The sequence below is a fragment of the Pteropus vampyrus genome, unplaced genomic scaffold, assembly GCF_000151845.1.
Source record: "Pteropus vampyrus isolate Shadow unplaced genomic scaffold, Pvam_2.0 Scaffold12, whole genome shotgun sequence".
Classification (NCBI taxonomy): Eukaryota; Metazoa; Chordata; class Mammalia; order Chiroptera; family Pteropodidae; genus Pteropus; species Pteropus vampyrus.
The window spans coordinates 13,140,508-13,161,146 of NW_011888793.1; the positions used below are offsets into that span (position 1 = coordinate 13,140,508).

Below are 20,639 nucleotides of genomic sequence, written 5' to 3' on the forward strand. Positions count from 1 at the left end.
TATACACAAAAAACCATTCCACACAAAAAATACAAAAAAAAAATAAAAATAAAAATTTAAGCAAAATGCAAATTCTAATGCATAAGATAAAAACTGAGTGGGATCATATTCAAATATGTAAATATCAGTTGTACCTTCAGGTTTCTAACCAGGTGCTTAAGGAAGCAATAATATGATACCTTGAAACCACTTTGATTTCAAGAGAATATTATTTAAAGAGTAGAACTAGGAATATTAGAATGTCCTTGTCATTTAGCGTAGTGAAAGGAGCTAGACTTTTTGGTTTACTTAATTACAGAGTCTTAGCATCAAAAGTAGATTCTGTAACTTAAGAAAAAATACTCTCTTTGGTAAAATTTGATGACATTTCCGATCAGGGCCCATAAAAGCTCTTTAAAAAATAAAAAAATACTTTAAGACATAGACATAAAATTCTCAAAGAATCGTCATTTAAAAACGCATGGCTTCCTTCCTTTTTCTTCATGTCAAAAAGCAGGTTATCTTTACACAGTCTCTGTAGCTCTAAGGAATTTCATTTCTGTAGCAGCTTTTGGTGCTTGGGCTGAACCACTCTTCTTTCGAAATTCTGCCGCAATTTCCTCAAAGGACTTTCCTTTGGTTTCTGGAACTTTGAAAAATGTGAACAGCGTAAAGACAAACATTGCTCCAGCAAAGATGAAAAACACATAAGGTCCACAAAAGTCCTGCAGAGAGACCAAATACAGAGTCTCAATTAGCAGCTGTCCAACCCTATCTTCAATTCAATAAATCTGCACAATGTTAGGCTGCTTACCGCAATGTATGGGAAACACAGAGCTATAAGGAAATTGCAGGTCCAGTTGGTGAATGCAGCTACTGCCATAGCAGCAGAACGCGATCCTTGACTGAAAAATTCAGCCACCATGAACCAGGGAATGGGACCTGGCCCGATTTCAAAGAAGCTGACAAAGAGGAAGACGGCTATCATGCTCACGTAACTCATCCAAGATAATTTATTCTGAGGAAAAAACAAAAAATAGGACTAGGGTCATTGGCTGCTTCTTCCTTTAGCTAAGTAGACTCTCATTGAATTTAGCAGTGACATGGCTCGTTTCCTGAAGCGTTTATGTTCAATTAAGTAGAAGTTATTCTAGTTGGAGACAAGTTTATTCTAGTCTGAGTCATCCTTAAATCTCTTGAGTTCCGTTATAGGAAATCCTCTAGGTTAGAATTTTATATGACTCTTAGTCACTCTTTTCCTGTGAAAAATGCAAGGTAGGGATCCAGCGACTTTTGTTCTTATTAATACTAGGTCGCTAGACAGGATGCATGCAAAGTAGTGGTTGAGGGTGCTGGGCTAGAGAGGTCTAGACACTTGCTCAAGGTCACGCAACAGCCAAGTAGCGGAGCCAGCACTGAGGCTGACCCCAGAGTTTATGCTCTGACCATTTTGCTACACTGCCTGCCTGGGTAATACGTACAATTTACTTGCTGATATTCAGTCTTTAAACCCAAAGTTTAAACCCTTGTTCTCTTTTTCTTTACATTTCTCCCTGGTATTATATGTTGTTCCTCTGGCTTTATTTCATAAGAAATTCTCAAATGTTTTTGACATACAAAACACTTTAACGTGGAGCACAGAAGTGCTGTCATATGGTAACCAGAAATCTCAGTGCGGGCACCAAACTCACCAGTAGCACAAGTCCCACGGACATGAAGATGGCACAGAAAAACATCCCACTCATTCCGATTAGAAACAGAGAGCGTCGCCCTGCCTTCTCCACAAGGAATACCTAGGAAAGTTTTAAAATATATAGGCTTTATACTTATATAGTCTTTACTGACAAAGAGGTCATTTAAATTTATACGAAGGAAAGAGGCAGTTCTATTATTCCATTTTACAGATGTGGAACTGGGGAGGGTGTGACTCTTACCCGAGGTGGCAGAGCTGGTCTCAGTGACCAGAGGCCATCAACGAATACCTGCTTTATTTAGTCACATTGATTTGAACAGGGCATTCTAGAGAAAGAACAGGAGTGTTACCACCTCTCTATGATTATCCCTTTGGATACAATATTAAGAGGCTATACATCTTGGATCCCTTCCGGTTGATCTCCTGTATGTTTAAAATATGAAGTTTCCACACTAAAAATGACATTAATTCCTTTCTTGGTATTTATCCTAAGTTATAATCACAAGGATCTGTATACTGCTAATGAAATCATATTGTGACTGCTCATGTGGCAACATATGAAATTTGATCATTTTACCAAAATAGACAAGTCTTCATTTTTCTGGTGTACCTAAATGTACCTGTTGCTGGGAATGAACTATCCATTTGAGAAGGTAAGACTCAAAGCAAAAGGTTAAAGTGCTTTCTTATTCTAAGCCAAGAGATATGTTACTGATTCCCTTTGGTCTGGGTACCTTCACATTAATGGTTAAAATTTACAATTAGCCAAGGCCAGAGCTATTGAATAGAGTCTTGCTTGATCCTTGGAATACTGCCAAGGTTAGTGAATCGCAAACAAAAAACTACCTGTCATAATTTCTCACTTTGGTGAGTAAATTGACTAGGCTCATAAATCTATCAGTAAACCAATAGCAATCCAGTATCTTTAGAATAGTGAGCTCTGGCTCTGAAAATATCTGAGAAATATTTCTTTTCCCCTGCAGTGAAAGCCCCTTTCATCTCAGAGGCATTTCGTATGAGAATTTCAAATCACTTCAGGATGATAAGCTAAGAGCTTGCATTTAATTATTGAGAAGGAAGTGCGAAAAACAAAGCTTTCTCAAGTTCATAAAATTTCTCTCTATATTTTGACTCTTTGATTATGACTTTCAAAACTGACTTGATGACATCACGTCAAGCTACCAAGAAAATAAAAGCATTTCTTCAGGAATAAGAGCTTTTACCATGTCTGTTTCTTCTGCCTCAGAACAATTATTACTAATAGGATAATAAACTCTAAACCTACATGCCTTGAAAATTAAGTTGAACTCCCTTTTGGAGGCCAGGTGAGCACTCAGGGAGGAGAGTGACACAGGATGAGACTTAGTTAGGGGCTGGAGATATCTGTTTGACCAAAACTCTCAGCTATGCCCCAGCGTGTGTCAGTTAGATCCTGGAAGCCTACTTAGAGTTTGGTGACAAGTGCATATTCTTATTTGCATATATTTTTTGAAAGAATATATGGAATTTGATAACATTGGTTAATTTGGGGGAGAGAAACTGGATGACTGAGGGGCTATCGTTTTTGTACTTTTTTTGACTTTAAAACAACTTTTCAAAAAAATATATAATTAAAAATTTTAAATGTTATTTGTAGTCCTGGAGCGTTATTTGTAATTAGACAGCTGATTAGAAATTATTTTTATTATTCCACTTGCTCAAAAATTTTCACAGAATAAAAAGATGAACTCTATAAAGGTTTATTCAAAATAATCAAGACACTTTTCAAAATAACTCCTCCCACTTCAAAGGTGTCGGCAGAAGGGAGACAAAAATGAAATTCTGCATGTGGTAACAGAAAGAAATCTAACTATGGACAGTGAACACACAATGCAATGTATATATGACTCACTGTTGAATTGTACATGTGAAACTTACTGGATTTCGTTAACTAATGTCACCATAATAAATAAAAAAATGAAATTCTGTGAAATTCAGGCACTATTAGAGTTTGAGTTACTCGACCTCGACAACTTGAAGCTTTACATAGCAAATCCTGTTACAGATAAAATATTTTAATCATCATCTTTATATTAGAAAAATATGTTCAAGTAGGATGTGTAAAAAATATTATCTCAGGGGACAAAAGAATGCAAATAGTCCCTTGGATTACATCCCAGCACCAGGCCTTCATTGATTTAGAGTGGCCTTTTGGCTTAAACTGGCATTATCTCTAAAGGCATGTCTACAAAACCACGGGTGTTCCCTTGTTATTTGTTCTTCCCTGCTTTCCAAGGTTCAACACTGTTTAATGTGGTCTGGACAAAGCTGCCTTTTGATCTAGGTGTCCAGGCTATAATTTATTGAATCAAAGGTAATAGTTAAAAGTCCATGTACAGAGAATTAAAAACAAATGACTAAAGTATATTGAGTATAGCACTGTGACCAAAATTGAAAAGCCCAAGCTGAACATCCTGCATTCTAAGATAAAAATAAGCCCAATTACCCTCGTTTTAGAGTGAGTTAAATTAGTTGGGAAGTTTTCAGGGTTTTTTTTTTTTTTGGTTGTTGTTTATTTACTTTAATTCTTAGAATATTATGTTAAATATTATTATTGTCAAGATACTGAATCATTATTTAAGATATTTGGTTTTAAGAAGAGTATATAGTCTTTTCCCCTTTGTTGGAAAAAAATTTCAAAAATAAATAACATTTGACATTTCAAAAGAATAACATTTCAAAAATAACAATAACTTTTCAACTTACACATCACTTCTATTCCATACTCTCATGATATCACGCACTCACATGCAGGACCAGAAGCCATGGCATTGTGAGCTACTTGGAAACTCTGCCCGATGGCCTAACAGCATAGGCATTTATAAGAGGCTTAGATACCTAATTGAGAGGACTACATTAATTTTTAGAATATTTTCCCAAAACATCAGTATAAAAAAAAAAGAATTTCAACCATGGAAAGGGAGGAATCTAGGTACAAGACCCAAAATTGATAGAACTGACAAGTTGTTGGCTAATCTCAAGGTGCTTAAGTATAGAGCAAAGGAGAAAGAATCCATATATTTACACAAGGAGAAAGTCCTGTGTCCCTATGTGAATTATTAATTTACAAATGAGTGACTAATGGCATCCATACCAATAGAGAGAACAAGTGATAACAAGAGAACCAGAAAACCTTCTCAGTTATGCCTAATTCAATACAGGGGTTGGTTATTCACACACAGGACTCTTCCCATGACCCACTTAGTTTTATATATCCAGTATATGTGGACAATAAGTCGTTGATCACTTTTAGATCACAGAGTTTTTTTTTTTTTCTTTTTTTACTCCTATTCCTGGACTGAGGAACAAGCACAATATTTTAGGGTATTTTACTTACAGAGATAGCAGTGAAAACTGTGTTGATGGCACCAACTCCAATGGTTGCATAAACCGGTTGGCTGACTCCAGCTGTCTGAAAAATGCTGGTTGAGTAGTAAAAGATCTGCAAAGTAATAACAGTTTAGCTGCAGTATTACTTTTGTAGAATAATCTAGGTCATGTGTTTGTAGACTAGTCATCATCATTACTATATAGTACTTTATTGTATTAATATACCACAATTTAGTTACCCATGCTACTATTAATGGGCGTTTAGGTAGTTGCCGTTTAGGGACATTATGAATAGTGCTGCTATGAACATTCTAGAACAATCCTTTCAGTGTATGTGCATGCATTTACACCTAGGAATAGGACTTCTGAACAATAGAGCATTCATATGCTCAGCTTTAATAGATACTGCCAAACAGCTTTCCAAAGAAGTTGTATCAGTTTATACTCTTACCAGTGTGTATGAATGAGAGTTGCTATTCCTGTTGCTATTACATTTAACCTAAAAATTTCCACTAATCTCAGTGGAGATGGAGAAATCTAGTATACAACCTCCCTCACAGCCTTTATTATTTAGTTATGTTTTTACTTTTATAATAGTCTTTTAGGTCATTTTGTGTACTACTGTCCTCTGTCACTCTTTCCCCACATAACATGTCTTTCTGCAGATGGGGCTGAGGCAGGAAAACTGTGCAGACTGTGTTCAGTGAGGAGTGACTTACAGCATACTGCACACTATTCCATCATTTTTAGGCTGCTAACAGCTGCAAGTTCAATATTTCCTGGATACCACTAAGGCAGACACTGGAATGGAAGCTAAAGCAGTGTGGTTCAGACAGATTAAGTATTGTGCCATTAGATGTACATGCAGAGCTGAGATAGGACATAGCAATTTGGTCTCTGAGTCCCAAAGTTATAAAGAATATTAGATAAAAATGAACATCAAGGACCCTTTAAAGGACAAATACCACGGCAGAGCCATATTTAGCTTTTGGTGTAAGGTTCAGGGCTCCTTTTGCTTTGCCTCATAGGAATTACTTTCTTTACCTCCCCCACATCTCTGCCCATCCATCAGTCACCCCCAAAGTGTTCCTTGTGGATCTGGGATTGGCTCACGATAGAGGAAGCCCAAATCACATTTTTACCAGCAATGAAAGGGGACAAGTGATTTTCTTCATCTAGTTTCTTAACGAATGTTTGTTTTCTTCTAGTAGCTATTGCCAGTAAAACAATTTTAGTATGCATAATGAAAGATTTCAATTCAAAACCTAAAAGATAGCAAGTTTAATACTTAGTATGTTTTTCGATAATGTGTTTTCTACCATCCTCACTCACCAATATCAAATCAGTTCACTCTATTGTTCATTTTGTGTGCATGTGCTGTCTCCCCAAATAAACTTAAAGTTTCTTGGATTGCAGAGAACATCTTGCACCTGGCTATCTGGTGTATTTCATTTAAATAGATAGAGGGAACTATGCCTAGGCTATCGTAAATCCTACATTCGATGCTCAACTCTAGAAGCCCCTTATAATTTAGTTTTCTTTGGTATAATTACTCTCCTTTTCCCTCTTTTGTATTTATTATGACTTTTGCCTTTTTACTTTCATTTTAATAGACATACAGTACATAGAATGTTGGCATTTTTAAAAACTGTAAGCTAATTTTAGAAAGTAGATGAGGCAAAACAGAAATGAATGCTTACTCAGTTCATTGTAGTAAAACATGTGATGTCAACATCTTAAAATGTTTTTTAGCTATTTAAACTTATACCTTTTTCCCACTTTATCTTAATTCACTTTGCTCTTAAGAGTTAGGAGATGTTCTTAAACTTACGCCATTGATTCCAGAAAACTGCTGAGTCAGATGCAGCAATAATGACACTAGAATAGGCTGTCGGTAGCTGGAGTTGGTGAAGAGCTGAATTATGGAGACTTTCTGTTCTCTTATTGCTTCTTCTCTTTCGTTTCTCATCTCAGTGATGTCTTTGGTGATATCAGCACCTCCTCTGAGTCTTTTCAAGCCTGTCCCCCAAAATGATTAGGTTTATACAACTCAGGTTTAAAAATTTATTTTTATTAGGTAAATGAACAAACTGCAGTTCTGTATAGCTCTATTAATAATGTGTGAGTTGGGAAAAATTTTTTTTGTTAAATTAAATCCTGCTGTTTTATTTTTTAAAAAAGCAGAACATTTAGCTTCATCTTATGACAAAGAAAACTATGATCCTCATTATCACAGAAGCATAATGCTGGGAAGGTCTTTTAGAAGCCTGTGGTTGAATTCAGTACTCTGCATATGAGCTTTTGATTTGGGCTTGCGTGAAAGTTTATGTAGACAAAATGGCATTACAAGTCATATTAAAGTGATCTTGCGCATTCTTCTTATATGTAATCACTGACCTCATTTGGAAAGCACTGGTACCAGTTTCATGAGAAACCATTCATGCACAGTTTCTCATTAGCTGATAGTTCCAAAACAACAGACAGAAAGTACACTCACACGTAGACTTACTTTGCTTTGCTTTTTCTTCCTCATCTAACTTGATGTAAAGGTATCTGGGGCTTTCGGGACAGAAGAAGAGCATCAGAGACTGAAGGACAGTTGGCACAGCGGACAGACCAAGCAGGATGTGCCACAGCTCATGATTGCCCAGGATAAAGTCAAGGCCAACAATCTGAAAAGGCAGAGGGGAAGCATATCAACCACACAACACTTTGGGCCTGCCTTCTGCAGTAATTTGTTGAAAAAGCATATTGATTATTTAATAGTAATCTCTGACAATTTTGATTCAAGTATGCACAAGATGAAAACTATTAATAGTGTGTCTCACCTTAACTAAATTAGGGACCATTTGTTTTACAAAGAATTCACCTAGGTTTGTTTTCATTAACTCCAATGGGACATTTAGAATGAGAACCAACCAAACTTTTAGAGAATATATTTAATATTTAAAAGACACTAAAAATCATACATAACTTTGGACCTTTATTAAAAATTTTCTTCTTAGATTATCCAGAACTTAAATAGAATGGGGTTATAGAGATAGAACAATTACTCTGATGAGAACCGGCTTTGTGATTCCTATTGCAGTAGTTTACCCTCTGGAGAGCCACAGGTTTGGAGCTCCAAGGACTCCCTCTGAGACCACAGGACAGAAGGGAAAGATAGAACTAGCTGAACAAAATCTGGTCATCATTTATATATTAGAATTCCAGGTAAGATCCTCAAAACAAAGGAAACCCAGAGAGCCAAAAATGTGAAGTTTAAATCTAAACGAAAAATTTTAATTCTAGAATAGATCCAGAAGTTCAAGACTTAGCTTCCAGGTTACCTCTAGTGCCAACACCATCACAAATCCAAGGGGAAAGTGTGGAGTGGAGTAGTGATAATTTTTAGCTTTGAGCAAAAATGCCTATGCCTTTACACCAACTCCACTATCACTGGTGGAATTGGGTTTTTCAGGGTTGTTTTTTATTTCCTGTGTTGGTTTACAGTGAGGATGGCTTGTCAGGGAGGGAGAAGTTGGATAAAGTAGAAGATGGGTGAAGTAGGGGATAAGAGTTTTTACCTGACTAACAAGAATGCCTGTGACAATGGCCAGCTGGTGAAGAGTGCCAATAGCACCCCTGAGTGCGGTTGGAGCAATTTCACCAATGTATATTGGAATCAATCCTGAAATTATCCCTGCATAAAACATAAACATAAATGTTAAAGAGAATCTAGGACTATCTCAATTCAAAAATGTTAATTTGGTTTAAGTACAGTCAATATTCTGATTGAGAGTCTCCTCCTGAGTCTGTTGAAAGAAAGAACCCTTGTTCCCAATCATAAACAGTTCATTCAAAAAATATTTGTTGATTAGATTCCAGATAAAGTTGTAGCTAGATATACAAATAGAAAGAAATGGTTAGTCAAGCATTTGACAATCATTCATAGTATTGTCTTATTTAGTTAAAAAAAAAATCCATGTTAGTATTGAATTTACCACATAATGCCTTTGAATGTCTTTAAAAAAGAGACTGAAGTATGCATGAATAATATTCTTAAAAAATGATAATATTCTTAATCTAGATTCATGGGATTAAAGGAAATTAGAACATGTCTTGGTCACATCTTTACTTGATCAAGGTGAGAAAGAGCTTACCGAAGATCACAGTGCAACAGAGTGTTAGCACAAGAGCTACAAGCCCTATATGAGTTTCCACAATGTAGAGGTGACTCAAGATCACTGTTAGAAGATGGTGATGGTGGTGAGGGGTCGTTACTGAGTTAGGTGTAAGGAGTTAAGTTGCTCAGGGGCTCTTTCCCCAATTACTCCAAACAGAGCAACCCAGCTTCTTCTTTATTCTCCCCACATAATAGGCTTCAGAAAAGATTTTATTTAAATAAAGGCTCTGGGTGCTTAAAGGAATACAAAAATTGAAAAGCACTGGGCCAATTCTGCCTTTTATAATTTTCTTAAATGTAGATGTACTCAGTCATGTTGGAATGGTAGAGTGTCCAGCCGTTTGCTGAGTGCATTAAAAAGGTCAGAGACTACCAATAAGTCAAGGTTGAATGCAGTGTTTGGCATTTTTCTTCAGAATTAAAAAATAAGATTTGTCAGAGGCTTCCTTTTAGACTGCCTGCCTGCCTGGCAAATGAAAATGGATGATCTTTGTGTAAAATATATTTTTGGAAACTTTCAATATATGTTTTTAAAGCTTTAAATTGTTCTTAATATTTTACATGACGATTTGTGTGGTAGATATAGCATCTGAATTTCTGCTGACTCTAATGTTAGATCTGTTGATCTCAAATAAGAAAAAAAAAAAAACCTCATTTATTAGTTCCTAGTCTAGGCTGTACTATCTTTGTGTAATATATGCTAGTATACCTCAAGAACAGAATAGTGTAGATAAGCTCACAGGTCTGAAGTCACATGAACTTGAAATCAAATTGCATTTCCTATAATTTTTAGCAACTCTGATACTCAGAATTGGACTATGTAATTTTAAAAGCCGATTGGCGAGTACAAGTGTACTTTACTATGCTAGTGGTAGGTTGCTTCACAATATGTTGATAGCATTTCTTTTCAATTTTACCGAAAATGTTTTGTATCTTTTTTAACCATGTTTTAAAAAATGGGGAGAAAAGAAAGAAGAATCGTGATTTGAACCTCTTTGATAGTGTCATTATGTGCAGTTTCCAGAAGAAGAAACATATCTAAGATAAGACAGAGACAGTGCCAGAATTGATTCACTATGAATCCAAAGCTCTTCCCACATGTGGGCTGAGTTTTCACTTTGATAAAGCTATTCTGACTTTCAGTTATGTGTATTAACATTGAAAACAACGAAAAGTGGAATTTAATTAATTTTAGACTTTTAACTGATGATTGAAAATGCATAGGATTATGTTCTTTCCTGTTTGCAGGTGTGTTATAAATATTTTATATACCATTTTGTGCCCTTGCTTCTTCTCTACCTCTCCCAATGGAGATTAGTGGTTTGAATTTGCTACAATTTGGGACAATGGGTTAAAATCTCAGCCCAGAACTATTAGGGCATTGTCAATATTGAGAAGTTAAAGATTTGGCTGTTTTGAAGATTGAGTGATCCTCTTTTTGTTCAGGTGTCTGCTGAATGGTTTGAAAGGCCGTTACCAAGAACTAATGGTTCTGGCAATTCAGATGTAAAGTTCATGTGAGGAGTGTTCTTCTTTAATTCAGAACTCCACTACCTGTTGCTTCTTCCCGATTCTCTCTCCCTATGGCGACTGCCACTTCAAGGCTTCACCTGGCCAGGTCTGGAATCCGACAGGGCTAGGCAGTGCAGTCTGAGAGATGGACCAGGCATCAACGTCTTTCCAGATAAGACAGAGACATAAGCAGCCAGATAAGCCAAAACAGGACGAGTCAGAGATTCTGGGTGTAGCAGTTTTCCAGTGTCTACTGCATGTCAGGAGTAATAGTAGCTAGTATTTCTTGGCAGTCTACTGTATGTAGTTAGATTGTGTGCTGAACATTGTACATGTATTCTCACAAACACCTTTGAGGTAGATATTATTCTCTTCATTTAATGGATAAGGATACTGAGCGTTAATAATCTGTCTGAGATCATATGACTAGAAATGATGTCAATGCCGTGGATAAGAAGCTAGCTTCACAATTCCCTCATACTGGTCCCAAACTCCCTGATTCACTGCTTCAACTTTATGTTACTGTCTATCCCTTTTGCGATGCCACCTCAGGCTCAAAATGTTCCCTTCATGTTACCACATTTGCTGTTAAAATAATTTTCGGATGTGTGTGTGTGTGTGTGTGTGTGTGTGTGTGTGTGTGTGTGTGTGTGAATGGGTGTGAGACTTACCACAATAGAGTCCTGATATGCTTCTTCCTGCAATTATAAGAATGTGAGATGGTCCCAATTTCGAACACCCCATCAAGAGAGCTCCAGTAAATGAGAGAATGTTTGCTACCGACAGGGCTTTGATTCTGAAATTTTAAAAAGCAAGGATTAAAATTCAACATCAAAACTTGATAAAATTATTTGCTTTCAGAGTATGCTGAGATTTTTACCTAAGAGATTATTTTAATTTTGCTAAAAAGGCTAGTTTAGGAATCTTAAACCATGATTGCTACTTTGATTTATCAATGTACTGAAGTATTAAAAATAAGTAGTATTTATAATGAGAGAATGTGGGTTTCATGCACCTGATCTCCACATTTTGATAGAGAGATTCAATTGTGGTGATGACTAGTTTGATTTAAGATAAAACTTCTGACACTTTTCAAACAGTTAACTGAGTTTCCTACTAGTTGATTATTTTAAAGAATAAATGTCTGGCAATAGCTAACTTTAAATCTGTAGTTGTAACCTATGACACCTTGCTTTTTTTTTTTTCCTTTTAACGGTACAGGTTTTTAGTTGTTGTAGATCATGAAAGGAGCTATTTAAATTAAATTTTTATTTTTTATGGATTATTTCGAAGTAAATTAAAATTTACTTTAGGTTTATCATAGAGAATTATACTTACTCTTATTTTAAAATTGTATGTCAGCATATTTTCAGAATCTATGAATTAATGTTAACCAATGTAAAATACACAAAAAGCTGACAATAGCAACAAAAAACATTTTCAGAATTAATCAAGTGAAATTTGACAACATTTTCAGATATTTACTCCTATTAAATGGGAAAGTGAGGTACACAGAAACCTTCAAAGTTCAGAAGATGATAAAGCCAATGAAAGAATCTGAGTGGACAGGTATGGAAATGTTTGTGCCACAAAAAAATGTAATCTTGTTATGTTCTATTTCAATGTTTCAAATTTTAATAGCTGAACTTTTTTTACACAAATATATTTAACACTAAACAAATTTTTTTTCTGAGAGTAAAACTATCTAATCTCAAACTGCAATGATTGCCCAACAACCATGTGATGAGCTCAATAAAACCCCCAAGACTCTACATCTTAATCCTCAGACCCCGAGAATACATTACCTTGTATGGCAAAAGGGATTTTTCAGATGTAATTAAAGATTTTGAGCTGAAGAGATTATCCTGGATTATCTGGGTGGACCCAATGCTATAATCACAAGTATCCTCGTAATAAGAGGGCAGAAGGGAAGGTGGTGTGATGAGAGAAGTAGAGATTGGAATGATGTGCTTTGAAGGTGTGGAGGAAGAGCCAAGGAATGTAGATGGCCCCTGGAAGTGGGAGAGGGCAAGGAAATGGATTCATCCCTTGGAACCTCCAAGAGGGACCAACCCTGTTGACATCTTGACTTCAGCCAAGTGAAATTGAATTTGGGCTCCTAACCTCCAAAACTAATAAGAAAATAAATTTGTGTTGTTTTAAGGCATTAAGTTTGTGGTAATTCATTAGAGCAGTAATAGGAAACTAATATATGGAAATTTTTAACTACACAAAGGCAGGGGAAACAGCATGATTTAGAGTTGGCCAGCTTCAGAGCTGTAGAGTAGAAAAAGAAAGGGATGTTTCTCGGTGAAGTGCTTTTTCTTTACACAAGGACAGAGGACAGGCAAATCCAAAAATTTACCTTAAGAAACTGTTACTAGGCTAGTTAATAGTATATTCTATTGGTGGGATGTGGGGGAGATTAAAAAAATCTTAAAAGAGATAGCCTGAAAGTATTTTTGATGCCAGATTGCTCTAAAGTTTTTCTTTCTTACCACCGAGGGATGCTGGAGCACTTTATACAACTTAAAGGGTTTGTAACTTCTGCTCAAATGTGAGAAATGCCCAAGAATAAACAATCTAAAAATATGTGAAATTGTAGAATCAAGGAGAAGGAAATATATTTCTAAGTACATTTCTCTAAATCTTGTTTTAAATACTCTCGTTAGCATAGGCTTCATCATTGTTGTCATCATTAAAGGCTGCACTTGCTGCCTTACTCTTCACCAGACATTGTTCTAAACTCTTTATATTTCCTCTCATTTAATCTGCACAATGATACCACGGAGGTAGGTATTATTTTTTTTCCACATTGCAGATGAAGGAAAACATTTTAGAGAACCTAAGTAACGTTCTCATTTTCACGCAGCTACTAAGTAGCAGAACTGGGGACTTGATCTGTGTGAAACCAAAGGTTAATGCTTCATTGTAGTGAGTTCCATTTTTGATACAAAGGAAGAAAGCATTCCACAGCAAGTTTTGCACGCCTCTCTTGACTGTGGCTGTGTGGGTTGCACACACCATGGTTTCCTCCATCATACTCATAAAATCGAAAGTGCACACATAGCCTCTAGAAAACGCAAGTCTAAAAATAGTAGCCACAGACATCTATTAACTATTATACAACTCATGGACATGGACAATAGACTAGTGGTTACCAGAGGGTAGGGGAAAAGAGGGGAGGAGGGAGGTAGATGGGATAAAAGGGGTCAAATATGTGGTGACAGAAAAAAATCTAACTATGGGTGGTGAACACACAATGCAATATATCTATATCTATATCTATATCTATATCTATATCTATATCTATATCTATAATATCTGTATCTGTATCTGTATCTGTATCTGTATCTGTAGTATCTATATCTATATCTATATCATCTATATCTATCTATATCTATGTATCTATGTATGTGTGTATATATATGTATATAGATATATATATGCCTTACTGATGAATTGCACACCTGAAACTTACTGGATTTCATTAACCAATGTCACCATAATAAAAATAAATTTTAAAAAAAGGAAGGAAGGACTTTTTTAAAGCAGTAATGGAAAATTACATTTTTATTTATTTACTTTTAACTTGTAATGACCCTGACAATTAAAAAAATCTTGTCATTTTTCAGTGAATCTGCCTAGAAAAATAGTTTTATGGGAAACACTATACTCTTTTATCCTACTTTGGAAGTTAAAATTATTAATTTTTATGGCTGATTTTCAAGGAGGATCATTTTTCCACTGAGAGTTGGAAAAAGACTCACTTTTAATTACCATCAGTCATTTGGTAATGACCATAAATGGTCATTCGACATTGTTTTGGAGTACCATGGTCGATGCTAAATCCTAAGACTTGGGAGAACATGCATCCTACTTCCATAACTAGGACACTAATTACATGTTTTAAGGTAAGTCTGGACCTCTCAGAATTTTGTGCCTAAATGAGGGATATCAAGAGCTTAAATTGTTTCTTCAAGGTTGGGAATAAGTATAAAATATTAGTAGCTGTTAAAAAATTGCTTTGTCTATATTTAAAATTTTAATTTTGCTTAATTTTATTTATTTTAGAAAAAATAATCTAGAAATCTTTTCAATTTTTTAAACTAATTTGGTGCAAATTAAAATGATTTTTAATTTTTTTTTACGATTAAAGTTAATTTATTAACTCTGCAATGTGTGGATTCTAATTAAAGTTCAACTAAACACCAGTAAGTTGATAAAAATATGAGGCACTGACCATTTTCTTTATGGTAGAGGAAAGTCCCTTTCAAATAAGGACAAGAATAAAACTTGGTTACCACACTACCTATTACTTAAGAAAACTTCTTACAGTTGTATTATATAAAAACTCCAGCACAAGAGAAAAAAGTTATCAGAATTTTAATAATCAGAGAGATTAAATTATAAAGTAGGAATTTAAAAATTTCAATAAATTGTAATCCAAAATTACTAAGACAGTTATAGCTTAGCTGTATCATTTACTTTTTAATTTTTTTTGCATTTTCTAAATGTTCCATATTTGCATTTTTATTTTCATAATCAGAAAAAGGGTAACTAATAAAAGATGGACTCAAAGAACAGAAAGTAAATATAAAGAAATAATTACTTTACTTTTCTAATTTTATTTCCTTTCTCTCTCTATGGAGAGTGGGCAGATCCTAAGGGCTTTAGTATGTCACATGACTGAAATTTGAGTGTAAAGGAATTCCACTGATATTTTTAATCTAGAACACCTAACAGAAACCAGAGTAGAGAAATGAAGATACCACTGGCTTCATCTCTGGCTGGTGCTTCGAGACAGCAGGAGCAGCGTCTAGAAACCCCATGCCAGATACACTGAGCAATTGGGAATTGGGAATATTGACTTAACCTTAGGACTTGACTGATCCAAATGCCAAATTTTAATTTGAAGATAGAAAAGTGTATGTCTGAGAAATGGAGCGATTTGGTGAAACAAACAATAGACTCCCAGGTTAAAAATTTCACTCTTGGCCTTTCCATTCAGCACTTGTCTTAATTATTTCTGCAGTGGTTTCTTAATATGTTTTATAACTTACAAAGCCAGAGACTCAAAGCAATTATCTATAAATTACACCAAACTCACTTTTTCTGTAAAAGCCTCCACAATTAAGCATATTGATCCAAAAGCTTTTTCCATTATTTGGTTCAACAATGACCTAACTCATAGGTCATGAGTTGAAAAATCAACTGTAAAACTACTCCACAAAAAGAAAGATGATTTCTTTCTAAACAAATTCTAACAAACCCTAAATACTAAAGTTTCTGTTTGTGTTTATTTATGAAATTTGCCTACCTTCCAAGCCGGTCCCCAAGCCACCCACCAAAGAATGATGCGATCATTCCACCAATTGCAAAGCTGGACACAGACAGGGACCAGAACATGGTGACGAGGCCAGCAGATGCCGTAGTCTCTTCCTCAGCCTCAGGGATTAGTGTTGGATTCCTTAGGTATGGGGCTGTGGGCAGTTCTTGTGTACTAGCATAGTTGTCGATAGCGTTTTGGTCATCCAGTGGAACACCCAAAACATGTCTATAATGGGATATTATTACCTAAGGAAATAAAATGAAGAAAAATAGCTCCAGTATTTCAAACATTCCATAAGTTTTTATTTGCTTTTTTCTTTAAAATTTTAGGTTTTTAAACAGGATGATCCCAATTATGTGTGTTATACATGTACAAACATATATAGATTTATTTACAGTTGACCATGTCTTATAAAACAGAGGTCACAAATTCCAGTGCCAACAGGAACCAGGCAGGAACAAATAAGTGAAGAAGTAAGAGGAACCTTGATGATGAGAGGACCGAACTACTTTACTACTGATGATGTAATAGTGAGTGGGCAGGATTATGGCACTCAAGAGCATTTGCACCATCTGAAGGAGGAAACTGCAAATGTGAGACTAATGTTGATGACCTTTAATTTTTAAAGAGAAGTCAGATTTCTGAGTTTTTATGTACAATTTTTCAAGTTTTAAATGTTGTCAGTTATTTAAATTGAACATAATCTGCAGGGTAAAAAGATACATATACACACCAGTGTTACACCTGCACAGCAGAATTTAAATTGACTTATGTAAATATTTTAATGGAAATATAAAAGTGGACATAAGAAAAAAATTGGAAAAGATAAGATGAGGCCGAAAATAAAGTTTGTATACAAAATTCAAACACTAGGTGCTGTATCCTTGCTGGAAATGAGCTATAAATTTAGCAATAAACTTCCTGACAGCCAGTGCAAAGAGAGGAAAACAATCATGTATATTGATGCATTCCAAAGATAAAAAAATCTAGTGGCCCTAAGAAAGTATTGAGATCTGAAGGAAGTTTCTCCTATGGGTCCTCACAGAGTTCAGTGTGTAATAGAATGAACAATATTCAAAACTAAATTTTATAGAGCCATATTTTATAGTGTTTTAGAGTGTTTCTGTAGAGGCAAACATCATGTGAGAGTATAGTTGAGTAAAGAAAGACACATCCTTCAGGCTATCTTCCTTCTATGTATAGTCTCAATGATGATTTAGTCACTATTTTTCAGTGAGCTGCGAGGACCTCTGACAAGGACCTGGAAGGCAGCTGATAGTCATGGTCAAAGTCCTATGTAGCAGCCAGCTGAGTGAGAAAAATAATTGACGTCCTCTTATGATAAAAGAAGTCTGACCCAAGACATTTGCCTCATTAGAAGTTCACTCTGTATGAATAATATTGCATAGAAAAATGGCTGTAAAGAAAAATCCAAAATGTTCTCAGCAGTTTGCTCTATGTGATAGAATAATTACAGGTGATTTTTTTCTATTACTCTCTGCAACAGGCATGTGTAGTTTTCATAAGCATAAAAAAGTGTGATTTTAAAAATATCCTAAAACAATTCCAAATGCCATTCCACTAATAAAAACAGATGGGCCTGAATATACTTCTCACATAGTAGTGTTTAAGCAGCAATTTAAACACAGAAGGAAGAGGCTATAGAAAAGGCGCTAAGCTGGATGCCAGTGTGTATGTGTGTATGTGTTGCGGGGGTGTGGTGTCTCTGATTAAGGTCTGGGTCTAGGACTGTGATTGAAAGAAGGGAAACCTTAGATTTCCTCTAAGACTCGATGGGATGGTTTAAATAAGAATTTCGAAAGGTTTTTCCACAAAAAGAGAAGAGACAATACCAATTATGGTGATATTGAGCCAAAATTCAGGAAACTTGCTAAATTGGCACATGTTATCACCCACAGGAAAAAGATCTAACCTCAGTGTTATTCCTTAAATCTTTCAACCGCAGCAGATCCTGCCACACTTATGATGATATGTGGCACCTAACCAGAGCACATCTTTTGACCGAAGGAGAAACTCTTTTCAGGTGATGGATTGACTGGCCAGCACTCATTTCATACATTCATATCCTGCAATATCTTACATTTTCCTTGGAGTTGTAAGAGAAGCAGATAAAACATTATTGCTTCATAGAAGGCACCCAACGAATGTTTGTACTTTCACCTTATGCTATCCTTCCCCCAGCTTGTTCTCTCTCTCTCTCTCTCTCTCTCTCTCTCTCTCTCTTCCTGTCTCTCTCTCTCTCCCCATCTCTCTCTTCTCCCTTCATTCACTTAACACTTTATTGAATACTTTTTTTTTATACCAATCATTGTGCTCAGCACTGGTGGTAGGAAGAGGAACAAGACATCAAGGTTGTTCTAAGTGACCTGACGGTCTGAATTAGGGCAGAGGAAGTGAGTCCTTGGTTTCAGCAGTTACAGGCTGTGGGAGCTAAGAAAAATCACATCTCTCTCCTGTTCATTTGATACCAGAGTAGTGATGCACAAAATGAATGAGAAAATTGATAGCAATTATTCTATCATTTAAAAAATACCCATCCAAATAGTCATCATGAAGAAAATCCAAATCTTGTTGGACTTCTTGACTATTATTTTAAAGTTTTGTATTATTTTACATTGAATCACCTATGGGAGACATGAATGCAGGGAAGGAGTAGAATCTTTTTAGTCTTAGTGCTCGTAAAGGTTTTAACCTAGCCTAGAAATGGACATAATAAGATTGTTGGGAGGGGCAGACTTGTGAGGGCATATGTTAAAGTGCCTGATGCACAGTGCTCAATAAATGTTTCTACACAAAATAAAACATATCCTTCTATAGTTTCTTCTCATTCCCTGGAATTTTCATTCATATATGGCTGAGAGTTCTGAATGAATGCTGCATTATTGCTCTTAAACTTAAAAAAAAAAATCCTTAGGCACGTGATATTCTGACTAAAGATTTCTGTGAGCTCAGCAAACAGGAGAGTCAAAGATCGAGAATTATTTATTGCCCCCTTTTTTTTCTATGAGGATTATTAAGTGAGGAGGCAAAGCCAAGTTATCAGCTCTTTAACTACGTATATGGTACCTGACTGAAGGCTGGGATTACTCTGTGTTCCCCATATAAGCACACCTTATTTCTCCGTATGAGGAACAGATATCTTTCTTTCATTGACAGGAATTGACAAAAAGGGATTTGAATTGTGCATGTTTCACTTGCCTGTTGAGGGGCATTGATCACACCAATGTCATATCCAAACTTGAAGGAACTAAGCACAGCAGTGAGGATAGCGAAAACTAAGGTCCTGGTGACCTGTGGGAAATGAAACACAGGGCCAGAAAACATCAGGCAAGTTCAGTTACCCATCATCTCATCAGTCTGCAGCTTGGACTTCTGACAGGCTTCACAAGCTGGTTCTTGTCCCTTGATACTCACTGTGTGCTCTGTGTTCCTGGCAGTGGCATTCATACTGGAATGTGAGAGCCATTCATTATTTCCCTTACACTGCTGAAGCTTCTTCCAGGGGAGAAACCAAAAATCCTTTTACACACACACACACACACACACACACACACACACACACACACACACAGACATTTCAGATTCAAAATCAGGATTGAAAAGTAGAATTTTTGCTGACCAAAGGAAACTGCTAAGATAAAAACGGTCATGTATATCATTGAGAGAAGTAAAATAAGAGATGAGGAACTCCTGGACATTATTATGGTTCAAAAATACCTCCAGACTCATACAAGAGGCATCAATCAGCCTTTGTCACGATTCACATCAACAGTTAGGTAATACTTTTCATTATTTGCAACTAGTTGAACCTCGAGTTGTGACTAAAGGGATATTATTTCCCCCCAACTCCCTGTAGCTACAAAAGCAAATGAAAAAGTGATGTAGAAAGGAGCAGAGCATTCTTCCCCTTCAACTCATAATCACATGTCTAGCCATCTTAGAAAAATCATATCATGCTACAAAGTCACATATAAGGATTTTTGATGCAGCATTTTGTGTATGATGGCAAAAAGTGTAGAAAGAACCTAATGTCATTCAATGGGAATTGGCCAATAGATTCAAACACATCATTATACATACATCAGATACATACAACATGCTATACAGTAGTTTAAAAGAATAATGTGATTGTGTACTGACTTATTGTTAAGTGACAAAGGAAATTGTGTAATTTTTTAAAAAGGCTTAAATCCGAGTATGTTGTATGTAATTCATAGAACATTTTCTCAAAAAACAAATAGGAGGAGGATGTTTAAAGAAGAATGTGACATTGGAAAAGAGGGATAAAGAAATATTCTTTCTTTTATTTACATTATTAAACATTTTATAAGAAAACTATTTCATATATAATTACATAATTTAAAAATTTTTAAATAAATAATGTGAGATATAGTAGGAACTTTGTTGAATGGATTCCAGTTCTCATTCTGATATTTAGTGGGTGTGTGACGCAAGCCACTTCCCCTACAGGATCTTCAGTTTTTCTCTAAATTGGGGGATAATTATAAATCCTCCTATTCAGCATAAAAATAGCTAATTAACCAGTATCCTTTATTCCCCAGTCAAGC

The 20,639-nt window shown here is 35.6% G+C and overlaps 1 protein-coding gene across 2 annotated transcripts in view; it reads right to left on the bottom strand.

The window, feature by feature from the left end:
• Positions 1 to 253: 253 nt before the first annotated feature.
• SLC2A2 (solute carrier family 2 member 2) overlaps positions 254 to 20,639 on the bottom strand; it is a 24,441-nt gene continuing 4,055 nt past the window's right edge. The window contains exons 2-11 of one of the 2 annotated variants that reach the window (XM_011380387.2): positions 19,270 to 19,362; positions 16,039 to 16,295; positions 11,390 to 11,514; positions 8,608 to 8,723; positions 7,551 to 7,713; positions 6,873 to 7,060; positions 5,049 to 5,153; positions 1,671 to 1,772; positions 794 to 997; positions 254 to 704 (exon numbers count right to left, since the gene is read on the bottom strand). In XM_011380387.2, coding sequence (XP_011378689.1) covers positions 504 to 704; positions 794 to 997; positions 1,671 to 1,772; positions 5,049 to 5,153; positions 6,873 to 7,060; positions 7,551 to 7,713; positions 8,608 to 8,723; positions 11,390 to 11,514; positions 16,039 to 16,127 — 1,293 coding nt within the window. In that variant the 5' untranslated portion in view covers positions 16,128 to 16,295; positions 19,270 to 19,362 and the 3' untranslated portion in view covers positions 254 to 503. The remainder of the gene's footprint in view (positions 705 to 793; positions 998 to 1,670; positions 1,773 to 5,048; positions 5,154 to 6,872; positions 7,061 to 7,550; positions 7,714 to 8,607; positions 8,724 to 11,389; positions 11,515 to 16,038; positions 16,296 to 19,269; positions 19,363 to 20,639) is intronic. The other variant, XM_011380398.2, reaches the window with a different exon arrangement.